The sequence below is a fragment of the Orcinus orca genome, chromosome 14 (genome assembly GCF_937001465.1).
Source record: "Orcinus orca chromosome 14, mOrcOrc1.1, whole genome shotgun sequence".
In the NCBI taxonomy this organism is placed as follows: Eukaryota; Metazoa; Chordata; class Mammalia; order Artiodactyla; family Delphinidae; genus Orcinus; species Orcinus orca.
In genome coordinates this window covers 21342404-21356801 of record NC_064572.1, presented here as the reverse complement: position 1 = coordinate 21356801, position 14398 = coordinate 21342404, and the positions used below count along the sequence as shown (strand labels likewise).

At 33.8% G+C, this 14398-nt stretch overlaps 1 protein-coding gene across 1 annotated transcript in view; it reads left to right on the top strand.

Moving 5' to 3' along the window:
* The window catches only part of RTKN2 (rhotekin 2), an 81108-nt gene extending 70731 nt beyond the window's left edge, over positions 1 to 10377 (top strand). The window contains exons 10-12 of the mRNA XM_012536785.3: positions 479 to 644; positions 4760 to 4867; positions 6362 to 10377. Coding sequence (XP_012392239.2) covers positions 479 to 644; positions 4760 to 4867; positions 6362 to 6897 — 810 coding nt within the window. The 3' untranslated portion in view covers positions 6898 to 10377. The remainder of the gene's footprint in view (positions 1 to 478; positions 645 to 4759; positions 4868 to 6361) is intronic.
* Positions 10378 to 14398: the final 4021 nt, after the last annotated feature.

Genomic DNA, 14398 nt, shown 5'->3' with positions numbered 1-14398 from the left:
CTGCTTTAACTGATAACACTGTATACTATGCATGAGTATTAGAATAAGAAACATACTTTACTGATTCTTCTATTTTATTACTGTTGAAAACACAGTTAACATAACTCAGAGTTATAACATACTGTACTTGTTTTATTGCAAATTTTAAGACGTATATAAAAGACAGCAAACTCCTACTTAAACTAAGAGATAGACACAGAGATTATGTTTTAATCTCATGTAATTTAACATAAGTGCTATATGTAGTATACTTTGAAATATTACTCAGTATTTTTAATATCAAGCATTTTTAAAATAACCTTCTAGATATGAGCTTGAATATTGAAAATTCTCAAAATTACATATTTTAAATTTCAGACGATCAGCAATAAGATTGTAATTGCATCTGGTATAAATATGGTAGCTAAGCAATAAAACATTTATTCGATCATTACAGAAATAGTCTCTTGTAAAACAACAGTTTTGTCTTAATATTTAGGAAACCAGAATTCGGGCAATGGATAAGGATAAAAAGAAAAGAATCCATAATTTCTCTGTCATCAACCCTGTTGCTGGACAGGCTACAACTCATATTTTTGCAGCTGACAACAGAGAAGATCTTCAGAAGTGGATGGAAGCCTTCTGGCAGCATCTCTTTGATCTTAGTAAGTTGACATTTGGATTTTCTAGTAGTATATTCATGTCGCATGAAGGGCTGTACATAGCAATCTAAATATTAAGATTATATTATAATTGTATAGCTTGTATCAAGAATTTGTTATGCTCTTGAATAAAATGGTAGTATATCATCAGTGCATTGATGCTTTTTTCTCTCCATCTTTCCCCAGTGTATGACTGATTATAGTATAGTATACCTTTGAATTCCTAGTATACTTACCTGTTACTTTTAAGTTCTGGTCTCTAAAACAACTAGACCACATTTTTTCAAAATATTCGGTCAAACTACTTAAGGCAGCGTGTTTGATCAAAGGAATAATAAACTACATGAGGAGTAAAAAACTTCTCTAGGGTAGTGATGATCATAAAATATTGAAATGTTCAAAAGGAGATTCATTTTTATGTAGGCTTCTGTTAACTCTCAATTCATTATTATATCATTTTGGACATCATCCAAAGAGATTTTTTTTTTAACTGCACATATGGTGTTTCAGTTTCAATAATACAGTTCAATGGCATGGATTATAAAAACAATGTGATAGTAATGTAATAGAGTCCTAGTATGTAAAATATGTGAAGTTCTAATATTCTCAATTTAAGGAGGAATTTTATCAACAGGAAAATATTAAAATTGTATATTGAAGATGTAGACTATTGATAATGGCTGTTTCTAAGCAAACTAAGCCTACTGTAGATTCAATCAGAATTTTATGTCTTTAGAATACTTTTCTACAGAACTGAAAAGTAGAGCCATTTCCAAACAATAGAAAGTTATTTCTGCAACTCCTAGAAATAATCCTGGAGATATTTTAGGACATTTTAGGAGCTGTTACCGAGAACTCTAAAAACAGTTAATATCTGCAGTCCTCAGATTAATTTTTATAAGCCTTCTCTGATCCATGGCCTGGTCAGTTATTACACTGATGGTTGAGGAGGGGGAAGAAAAGGGATCTAAATTTATTGATTACCTTCCACATACCATATGGCTTCATTTATTTTTCATAACAACCCAGTGAGGTAGAAATTTTTTCCCACTGCTCTAAAGATGAGAAAATTGAGGCCTGAAAAGGTTACAGGTTTATTGCAGGGAACCAGAGGACTCTCTGCATGGCTTTCTTGGATTCTTTATAACTTGTTTTCCTTAAATACTGTCCTTTGACACTCAGTAGATATTTAAATATTTCTTCCAGGCTTATTAGCATGCGCTACATTTCTTTATTTTAAAATTTCAGCTGATCTTAGGTGTGTAACTTAAAAGACAGCAACTTCCTTTCATTTGCTGATCACAGCTAAAATTTTAACCGCTTTCCTAAATGCTCTGATTTAGAGAGTCTGTCTTATAAAAAAGACTGTGTTACTTTTAGAAATGATTCTGGCATTTTATAATTTTCATGTAGACAAAAACAGGAAGGAGGAGTAAAGGAAAGTAAAAATGCCAGAATATTATAGTCTGGATATCAACTACTATTAGATGATCTCATGTTTTCATTCCCCAAATTATGTAAAATAATTTATCATGCTAAAAGAGGGACTTAGAGGGATAAGAATCTCATGACATTTTTATAGTGTCAAAGTAATAAGAAAGTGATGACGACTAGGTTCTCAGGTCTGGCTACGTTTTTAGTATTTAATGCTTTGGGGATAAAATCTGCCAATCTGTCTAATTTTTAAAGTATAAATTCTATTACATTTGCTGTTTAGAATTCATTGTGTAAGATATGAAGGTATGAAGCAAAGATGGAAGGGTTTATACTATCCTGAAGATTGACTTGTACTTTAAAATTTTTACCCTCCTAGTGATAAGTGTAGCCTCTTGTGATCTTAGGTGAAATATGATGTGTAGAACAAAGTAGAGGATAGATATCCAGGGCAGAATAAAGTAACAGTAATTTAGTACTTAGAACAAATTTCAATTACTTGACTTAGCTTAAGAGTATAAAATCGTGAGGGTGAGATAACTGTAAATCATGAGAAAACACTAATGGAACTCGGTGTGTTTAGCCTGTGGAAGAACAGCCTAAGGAGTGAAGGTTAGGAGGCAAGGGGGAGGTAATAGCTAATTTTTAATATTGGAGAGCTAACAAACATGTAAAAGAGGAATGACACTTGCTTTGGATGATCAAATAGGGTAGAGCTAGGAATGGTGAGTCAAAGATAAATTTTTTCAAATATTTAATAATATAAATACTGAGTTAAATAAGCAGCTTAACTTGACTGGGAACATTGTAACAATAAATATGGTGGGAAACATCTTCAATATACAGATTTTATGTGAACAAAATGTATCCATTTAATATTTCATATTGGGCCTTTATTTTTATGTTAGCATATTAGTATTACGTTTAACTGTGCATGGTAAAATTTATTTACTGGTAAAGTAAATGTTTAATTGTAACATCTTGACCAGTGAACATACCACATTTATACCTATGACTCTGTAATACATGGGATAATGTGGCTTTATATTCCAGTTTTCAACATGATTAGTATTCTGCTATCAGTTTAACAATGAAGAGCTTTCATGTATCAATATAGAAAAAAATACTGCACTACATAACTTGTCTAAGGTTTGACAGAGAATTGTTTGCTGGTTTAAAGTGTTTCATTACTTTCCCAGTAGATAAGGCCTTTTTTTCCTGCCCCCAAGAAGGAAAGGCTGGCTTTTACATATTCATGTAAAAAAGTAGAAAGGTGGAATAAGTTATCGGATCTCAGATCCTACTAGATTTAAATTCTACAGGGCAACCTCTGAAGCCTCAAACTCAAGATTTTATTCCCTTTATAAATTGCTGTGTGAGTTATTTTGAAATTTTTACCATATTCTATACTTAGCATAAAACATACTGAAAGGTTTTTTTCATGCTTCTTAACTATTTTTTATGTTTCTAAGCATACTGAAAGGTTTTTTTATGTTTCTTAACTATTAGGTGGTGGATTTTAAATTTATGCATATATTACCTTATTAACATGACAGTAAATTAGACTTAAATCAACAAAAATAGATAATTTGACTAAACATGAAGTGTCTTTAATTTTTAAGCCATGGAAAATAAGTTGGATATTGAATATGAAGGTTGAGAATTAATAAGAGAGAAATATAGATCATAAATCATTATAAAAAGGCACATGTATATTACATTTACTTTTCTGCTAATGTAAGGTAGAATATAAGAATGGTAAACCTCCATAACTTACTTTTATAATGAATATATAGACACATAGTTTCTAGCACAGCTGTTACCCAGCGTGCAGGTCCACAATAAAGACGGAAAGGTTACATTTTTTTTACACCCACTCAGGAGAAATAAATCTGAGAATTTTATTTTGAGATGAACATAGTAAAACATAATTACAAGAAAAATTAATGTTGTCCACACTTTTGAATCTTAACTTAATTGAAACAACTTATTCAAGAGTATTTTTATTATTATTCTGAATGCCTAATGGCTTTATTTAACGTGTCCTTCCTAAAACAGATTAGATCCAGTTAGAATTTTGAGCGATCTGTCTTTATAGTAACAGGTTTTTATATATCCTAACTAAAATGAATATACAGCATTTTTCTAGTTTCCTGATTTTTGAAAGGGCATGATAATCATCTTAAGAGATCATTTTTATATAAGCAACTCTTATTTCTTAATTAAAATTTTCAAAGTTAAAATCATTTTTGAGAACCACTACTCCTTACGTTTTTTCTACTTCCTGCTAGGTAATTATATTTCAGTTAATTTTTACCTTTCAACTGTCTTAAATACTGGATGTTTTTATTTAATATTTAAAATGAGAGAATTTATACAAACCTTTGCTGTAAATAGAGATTTTAGTTATTGACCATCTAGTGAAGTAGTATAGTATTTAATAGCCTACAGATCTTAGCTTAATATCTGTTCATAGAGATTTATATTTAAAATAGAGTACTTTTATGCCTAGACTTAGACTTTGAAATCATGGGAAGTACTAGGATTTTATAGCTTCTTTAAGATAATGCTTTATAAATTCACTTACTTTTCAAATCAAAAAATGTGTTAATATCTGTTGAAAATTAAATATACATCTTCACATTTATGTTTTAAACTAGCGTGCCTTTTTCTGTCTTTCTTAGGCCAATGGAAGCATTGTTGTGAAGAACTTATGAAAATTGAGAGTATGTCACCACGGAAACCACCTTTGTTCTTGACAAAAGAGGCAACCTCAGTCTACCATGATATGAGTAAGTGGGGTTTGTCTTTTCTAAGCTGCAGGGTAACAAAAACAACATTGTCCTTACTCAAGCAGCTTATTCTGTTGACATTAAAATGCTAAAATTTTCAGGGCACAGTCAAAATGAATGAAAAAAGACTATGATTATAGTCTAAGGAACTCATGTTTAATAGATGAATTAATACAAAATTAATGAATACACATTTTTCATAGTTTGAATGCTTAAGATCAAACAAAAATGTTAAGGCTTCAAAATGAATAAGGGTGCACTGAAAATAAATATTAGCTAAGTAGCTGATGAAAATTCTGAAATGTAAACTTGAGATTCTAAAATATAATTATGTTCAGTAATTTTTTTCCATATTTTATTAAATTTGTTTTAAAGTAGCATTGATAAATGAATATTAATAAATGGACCCTTTCATCTCAGGCCAAAAAATTGGTTAAGTTTAATACTTCGGAAAATTTAAAATTTCTAGACTCATTAATATTCCATTTTCCCACACTTTGAAGGTTATTTGTCTTTGTGGGATTGCCTCAGTGAATAGTGTTGTGAATAAGCACAAGTCAGAGCTAAATTCTGGTGTATTTTTCCACCAGTGTCCCTGCACTTACCTATACCTTAAAATGTTGGATTTAAAATGAAACATTTGAGTTTACACATTTGAATATATCATGTAATAGACGTTTCTCTGTGTTCTGTTTTTCCCAAGGATCATAACCAAAGTGGTATTAAGGCTTCACTCTGTTTCCATGGGTTTTTTGTTTTGGATTTTTCCCCTATTACAGAGACTGCTGGTCTACAGGAAAGAATCCTAATCCAGTTACATTTTCCCAGTTTACATATCAGGGTTTTATAAAAGGGAATCCACTCTTACCTAGAAGTCAGAATAGATTTTAAATCCAAGAAAAGATATTTTATAAATACTTAACCTGTAGAATTCAAAAAAATTCTGATGTAGCTCCACTCCTTTGAAAGCTGGATTTTACACATTTGTTTAGGAATATCTTTAAGTGTGTGTGTGTGTGTGTGTGTGTGTGTGTGTGTGTGTGTGTGTGTGTGCAGTGCACAGTACATGATCTCTTTATTTATTTATTTATTTATTTATTTATTTATTTGCGGTACGCGGGCCTCTCACTGTTGTGGCCTCTCCCGTTGCGGAGCACAGGCTCCGGACGCGCAGGCTCAGCGGCCATGGCTCATGGGCCCAGCCGCTCCGCGGCATGTGGGATCTTCCCGGACCGGCACACGAACCCGTGTCCCCTGCATCGGCAGGCGGACTCTCAACCACTGTGCCACCAGGGAAGCCCGATCTCCTTATTTTTTGATTCCATTAGTTCGGTTATTTTTACAAGTAAACACATTAAAAGAAAAAAAACACTTGCTTATCCTAGTCTGTTTTTGATAACTGTTTTTAGATAACATATTATAATAACTTTCTTGGGCAAAGCATATACTGCTTTTGAATTTTTTTCCATGTATTTTTTCTTAAAATTATTACAGGCATTGATTCACCTATAAAACTTGAAAGTTTAACTGATATAATACAAAAAAAAATTGAACAGACAAATGGAGAGTTCCTTATTGGTCAGCATGAAGAATCCTCACCACCTCCTTGGGCCACACTCTTTGATGGTAATCACCAAGTTGTCATCAAGAAAAAGGTATTATCTCCTGCAAGCAAGCAGTTACATGATGGGAAAGGGAAAAAGAGACGAGCTCCCCTTCCTCCTTCTGGTAAAGCTGCATTCAGCTTAAAAACACAGAGCAACACAGATCAATTGGTTAAGGACAACTGGGAAAAGACAAGTGTATCTCAGACCTCACCTTTGGATACCAAATTATCGACCCTAATGCATCACTTACAGAAACCAATGGCTGCTCCTCGAAAACTTCTTCCTGCCAGGAAAAATAGTTTAACTGATGGTGAGCACACAGACACTAAAACCAATTTTGAAGCCAAGCCAGTGCCAGCTCCACGGCAGAAATCTATCAAAGACATTTTGGACCCTAGATCATGGTTGCAGGCACACGTGTAGAAAATCCTTAATGTCTAAGACATTTAACAAAATCTGTAACTGTGAGGCTTAATTCAGAAGCACTATAGATGTAGTAATATGTAATTATGTAGGTAAATATGACAGTGATTTACATCAATAATTAATAAGCTATTAGTTGTAAAAAAATGTTTTATAATGAAGAAATGGATTTCTCTAGCAGAGTGCAGGAGGCAGTTTCTAGACAATATCCCGATTATTGGAAGGGTTAATTTATTCCTAAGTTAGTACCAGGCAGTGAACAAGCACTAGGCAGAAGAAAGCATTAAAATTTCTTCGGGGAGGGATTGTCTAGTAATTTAAAATGTGTTAAATAAGAGCCATGTTCTCATTGTGAGGATTTTAATACTAATGGAATGTTTCAAAAGTTTTATTCAAACCACAAATTATAAAATCCACCCAAGAAAATTTCTTCTTAGCATTCTGGAATTCTCATCTAATGGTCCACTGGCTCTCATCTATTGTTTAACTCACTACTTAACTCAGTGACCTTTCAGATTCCTGAGATACATTTTTGAATATTAAATTCTTCATTTTTAAAGGGAATATGTAATGTGCTGTTCAAAGTTGTTTCCTTGATGAGCCCTGAAATCCTGTTGACATTAACTCTCATAAGTAAAGCAAAACATTTTTTAGTTTAAGAAACAGGTAGATGAAATATACTTTACTTCCACTTTTCTATGCATGGTACTAATTTCTATTGTGATATTGGCATTTGGGGAAGTGAGTAGCTGATTAACACCTTAAGATTCATTCAGTACTTATTTAAAAAGCAGATGGCCGATTCAAAATATCAGAAAAGTTGGCCATGATAATAATTTTCAGAATTAATCCATGTAAAAAATTTTAATTAGATTTCCTTTTTCTAGTAAGGGTTCATGTCTGCTACTGATATTTGTCATTAAAAGTCATACTCTTTCAATAATGACATTGGAATCATTTCCATAGGAGGTAATTTCCATAGCAACTAATCATAGTGACACAAACAAGATTATGAAATCAAGTGATGAATAAATAGCAACAGAATGAATACCTCAAAGGAACAAAAAAATCCATTTTCTTAATAATTATGCTTCTTATAAACAACAGCTAGACAATCTTAAAAAATCTAATCAGAATTTCCAAGTAAAATAAAACAGTTTCCTTAAGGTGTCAGCAACAGCACTAAAAATCTCAATTCACACTGAACCCTAAATGTCATTGCAACGAATGAAAATATAAGAATTAAATTACTGCCCTGTGTATAATCTCTAGAGATCTTTTTAAAGCTTGTAAGAACTCTATTTGGATCAGAACTACATTATTTTAAAGTAAAATGAATACTTGACAAAAAATAACATTAATTTAAATGGAGCCTTTCATTATTTTTAGATAGCAGAGTCTTTTTTCATTTATGTAGAATGATGTAACTGCCAGGTTACTTTTGTGTTTACCCAGGACTCCTAGTAAGAATTGGGACTCAAGGGAGTAATGATACAAAAGGTCTCTTGTGACTGGCGACACCAGGATAGACATAGCATTTGATGAGAAGGAAATCCTATATGCTTGCCTGATAGAATTTAGAGACAATCAAGTGTATGAAAACCTAAAAAGGTAGGATTAATTTGTTTTTTCTAACTAGAAGGCTCTCGTAAATCTCAGTTGTGATTGCCGATTCAGTAAATGACATTAAAAATCTAATGGATATTATTTTTGTTTATTTTTTAAACCTCACTGCTGTTTTTGACAGCATTTTAACTGTCGTTGCCACTAAATTATTGAGCTAGAAGATGCTGCAGGAAAAATTGTTTCTGAAACTGGCATCTAAGCATTCTTGTATTTTTGTGTTTTTTTAGTTAAAGCCTTCCTTAGAACAAACCAGTGTTAAAACTTCTAAATTGTATGCTTGTCATTTCTCCTTATGCATATTATATCAAGAAGGATTTAAGTTGTACAGGAAACAGAATTTGTTCTTAGAGAAATTACCTAGCAGTTGTGCCCTTAGGGGGCACTTTGAAACAAGCCTGAAGCCCATCTTCCTAGAAACATTTAGGCGAAGCCTAACCAAGGACCACCTCCCCCCAAAATTATTTAGGCTGTTTCTGGGGTCCCATCTTAACTGTATGTTCCAAAGCCTTTAAAATCCGACTGTAGTCTTCAGCTGTACTTCTTTTGACATGGTACTCATTAGATGTTAGTTCTCCCCACTCTCCACTCCCCTCGAAAGGTATAATAAAAAGTTAAGGATCCTTCCCTCCTTCCTTCCCTCCCTCTCCCTTCCTTCCACAGTTAAACAAAAATCTAAAAATACTGAGTTAAACACTTTGTCAAGGAGTTTGTCAAAAGAACTATTTGTTTTCTCATTTCCTAAACCGGAAGTTTATGACAGAGAAAAATATACCATGTAATAAAAACATTTCAGCTTTTTATGAGCTGGCTTTTTACATTCCTTGTTTGTCCTTTTCATTTGTTTCTTGATATATGAAGACTAATAAACTTGAAACAAGGAGTTAGCTGTCAGATCTTGATAATAATGTTATAATTGGAGATACATAATAGAAAGAATAGGTATTTTATTATAATTCAGATGATCTGATAATAATAGCTTAGAAAATTACATTTCAAGCTCTGGGATATAAATTACTTAAAACATCATTAAGATAGTATTTTAATTGCTACAAAGTAATGAGCTTTTTATTTAAACATCTTGCAAGGACAAAGAAAGCATTTTGTTACTATAAATGCACACCTCCTAAGGTAAACAGTCTTTAAAAATATCAGACATGCCAACTCGTGGTTAGTTTTGTTAAATCCTCCCTAATTGTCTGCAGTGCCCCCCTGACTTCTTTTAAACGGACGTGCATGTATGTGGAAAACTAAATCCATTTATTATAAATGCCTTATCTTTGCCCTTTAGGTTCCTACTAAATGTATTTTACCGGGTACTGTTTATTAAGATGGAAGCTTCCTTGATTTAGAGACAGTGCATGTAAGGTAGGTAAGCAGTCAAGTATTTCCTCAGGCTTATGTTCAGCTCCTCAGCCACCTACTGAGAAGTTAATTAATTCAGTACAAAATGAAATTATAGGGCAGTTTGGTGCAGTTTATGTTAAATGCCATTTGAATGTAATCACCTGTGTTACCTTGAACGAGGAACAACCATACTAGATAGAGATAGAATGCTGCACCATGAGCAAGAGAAGTGCTTTGGCAGGAAAAATATCTGTCCCTGTGGTTAGAATTTATCAAAACTCATTGTCTTTTTAAAGAGTGAATTATTGAGCAGTAATTAAACTTTAACTGATGACCATTTATATTCTCATAGTTGTCTTTGGTGTTCTATTAGTCTTAAACTATAATGTAGATAGAGCTGACTTTTTGCATTTACATTTCAAAGACATTACTATTTGTAAATGTTTACATGTTTATGTGTAACTGCTTCATTGCTAATAATAGTTATAATAAAAATGGTTTATTCTGTATCATGCATATTCTAAGTTAATACTAGAAAAGTGTTACCTTTGATTTTTTTTTTTTTTTTTTTTTGCGGTACGCGGGCCCCTCACTGCTGTGGCCTTTCTCGTTGCGGAGCACAGGCTCCGGACGCACAGGCTCAGCGGCCATGACTCACTGGCCCAGCCGCTCCACGGCATGTGGGGTCTTCCCGGACCAGGGCACAAACCCGTGTCCCCTGCATCGGCAGGCGGACTCTCAACCACTGCGCCACCAGGGAAGCCCCTTTGAATTTTTAAGAGACGAGACTTCAGTTGAAAATATGGTCAGATATGTTATTTTCTATGACATACTTATATCATTGGCATTGTTTATAATTTTTATTTTTTAATTAAATGCGGGTCAAGCTTCTGGATTAGAAAGTATTATATCATGGATACATATATATATTTTTTTAAGTATTAGAGATTGATAAGGAAGCCAAGGTCATGTGATGAAAACTTCTATATTTTAGAAGAAGTGATTCATGAAAGCATTTTCTAGATTTTTCCTTTAGGTACCCCCTCTGGGCTATAGACTGGTAGAAGTAAACAGTGTTGTGAAATCAGGTTAAACAGAGAAAGACATACTACCCAGCAGCTGGTGCTAATTATTGTAAAACTAATATTCACAAGCCTTGGTATAACTTACATTTATTACAATGTTGTACATAATCCTCTTACACTGTATTCTTCTGAAAATCCATTGAAGTATCCTTGGTTTTTAGGTTAGTGGTGCATAATTTCCCCAGAGCTTAAGTTACTCTGATAATAAATTAGGGACCTAGGATACTCAGTTGCTGTTAGCCACAAGGAGACTCATTTTAATGCACCTCCCTCAGTACTTAATTTATTCCCATGGAGCACCTCAGGGAAGAGGGAGAGAAATGAGCAATCCTGGCTCAAATATATTATTTCAGCATTTTACTTCTAAATCTGTAGTGTGACCAGAAATATTTAACATTCCTTTTTAGAAGAAACATCCCTTTCTCTAAGGAGAGAGGACTGCTAATCAATGTGCTCACAGAAGCAAAATACCTTAAGTTTCCAATAACATAAATTTAACTATTAAAGAAATATTAACATTTTTATTTATCTCAAGATAGGAAAAAATACCAATCCTGGCATGTTTGATAGGCAAAGTCATTCCAAATCTTGGTAAAATTGTGTTTTAAATTGCAGCAATTTGCTTTGAGAGATGTGGTAATCTCTTAATGTAACTACTAAAGGAGAGATAGATTGAAAAGATCTTATATATACATAATTATGCTGTATCATAAACATGTTGCAAGATATCCAAATAGATCATTTTGCTGAAAATGAATACTTTTCTGAGTGTTGTATCAAGATATATTTTATTTTTGTTTACTCAAAAGACAATTTTTTGTGTGTGTGAATAGATATATTTTTGTTGAATTTAGCCAACTGAGAAACATATTTTCAACTTAATTAGTTGCAGCAATTTTAATTTTACCTTAAAGGGGAGAAAAAGTATCAAGAGTTATCCATCTATTCACCTTAAGTATTAAAACATATGTTTTATATTTATTACATATAAAAGTAGAAGTGTATACATACATATACATACATGTACCCTGTCAAATCTTCAATCCAGATATTTTCAATTAATTTTAAAAGATTCCTTTAAAATGTGCTGCCAGTGCTAGCAGAGTCAAAGTCCAAACCTCTTTCCACAGTTCACAGGAAACATCACAACCCAGCTTCAACTGCCATACCCTTCTAGGCGCTTTCCTCTTATGGCTCTCATCTTTTCGACGTTGCCTCAACAATCTGTGCTGTTTCTACTTGCTCTTCATTTCTTATGCTGTCCTCTCTTTGCCTAGAATATCTTTTCTGCTCCTCTTCTTCATGCATTCTCCTCTCAACCCACAGTCAACAAATTTTATTCATTCTTCAAAATGGTAGCACCACTAAATTCACAAAGACTTTGTACCCTCCTCAACCTCTCCATCTAGGTGAAGTTATACTCCTTCCTCGTGCTTTATATGTACCTCTATTTATAGCCTGAAGTCCTTGTTTGTATTTTTGTATTCCCCTATGTATTAATTTTATGAATTTGTTGCTCCTGCGTAACAAATTACCATCAACTTAGAACAACACCCTTTCATTATCTCACATTTCTTTGGAATAGAAGTCTGGATGGGCTTCAATGGGTTCTCTGCTTAGGATCCCACAAGGCTTATATCACGGTGTCAGCCAGGCTAGGCTCTAATCTGGAGGCTCTGGGAAAATCCGCTTCCAGTCTTTTTTAGGTTGTCAGCAAAATTCAGTTTCTCATGCTTGTTGATTGGCCAAGGGTCACTCTCCTAGAGACCACCCTCCAGTCCTTGTACGTGGCCCCCTCAATCTTCAAAGCCAGTAATAGCTCATTAAACCTGACACATCCAAATTCTCCTTAAGGAGGATTTGAATCTGTCTGACTTTTCTATCCACAATCAACTGGAGAAAACTGCCTTTTAAGGGCTCATGTGATTAGATGTAGCCCACCAGGATAATCTCCCTTTTGATTAATTCCAGGTCCACTGATTAGTAACCTTAATTACATCTGGAAAAATCTCTTTTGACTATAATGTAACATAGTCATAGGCATGATATCATATTCATAGGACAGGAGATCTTGGGGGCCATTTAAAAATTCTGCCACCTACCGCAAGTTAGATTTTTCAAGGGCAGGGAGCGTGTGTTATTTGACTTTTAACCCTGTCATAATAGTAATGAGGGAGGATTATTGTGTATTTATTATATGTAAGGTATTGTGCTAAACACATGAATTAACTCATTTAATCCTTAAAATAGTCCTCCTAGTAACCCCACTAAACAGATGTAATGTAGGAGACTTGCCCTGGGTCACACTGCGTGGTAGTTACGAGTGTGATTTCTGGAATTAGACCTTGATTAAATTCTAGCTCTGCCATGACGTAGCTGTGTGATGGTGCTGTTTTTTTTTTTTTAACCTCATCTAAGTTTGGGGGTTTTTTTTTGGTGTTTTTTTTTTTTACATCTTTAAGCTAGAAATAGTACTTACCTCATAGGATAGTTGTGATTACTCAAAAAGATAACGCATGTAACACATAGCCCAGGGCCTTCAATTGTTTTTATGACCTGACATGTAGCATGAAACAAATGTGTGGTATGTGTATATACATACATATATATCCTTAAAAGAAATTATAACCCTTGTCCCATTTTTATTTTTTGCTTGATGAGAACATACTGGAATTACAGTACATAAGAATTTAAGAGATACTTAAGATATGTCCATATACTCACTGTCCTAATATAAGAACCCTATGTTATGCACTCCTGGGGTTTATAAGATTAAGAAGAATACTTGGGCTTCCCTGGTGGCGCAGTGGTTGAGAGTCCGCCTGCCGATGCAGGGGACACAGTTTCGTGCCCCGGTCCGGGAGGATCCCACGTGCCGCGGAGCGGCTGGGCCCGTGAGCCATGGCCGCTGAGCCTGCGCGTCCGGAGCCTGTGCTCCGCAACGGGAGAGGCCATAACAGTGAGAGGCCCGCGTACCGCAAAAAAAAAAAAAAAAAAAAAAGAAGAAGAAGAATACTTATTCCGGAGAAGTTCACATTGTAGTTGGTGGGATCAACTGTATTAGAGAATATTGATATGGATTACTGCTTAAACTTGACTCCTGTATATATAACATAGATGTATCTGTATACAGACATTTAAAACAATCCCTACCTACCATCAGTGAACTTAAAAAATTAGTTGAAAAGGTTAAATAATACATAAAATAACAGTGGGCAATATAAAAAAACAGTCAGTGTAACACAATTAAGCATCTGATTTTAAGTGCTATGAGAGATCTGTGAGGGGCATGAGAACTTTTACACAGCAATTTTTCGACAAGAGCAAAAGGCCTTGTATCTTTTTACTACTAAAATGATGAATTAAGCAGTGCAAAATTGTATACTATGAATATCTTTGCTGTGAGAACAAGTCATAATAGGAAGATTTTTCAAATCTAGGGGAAA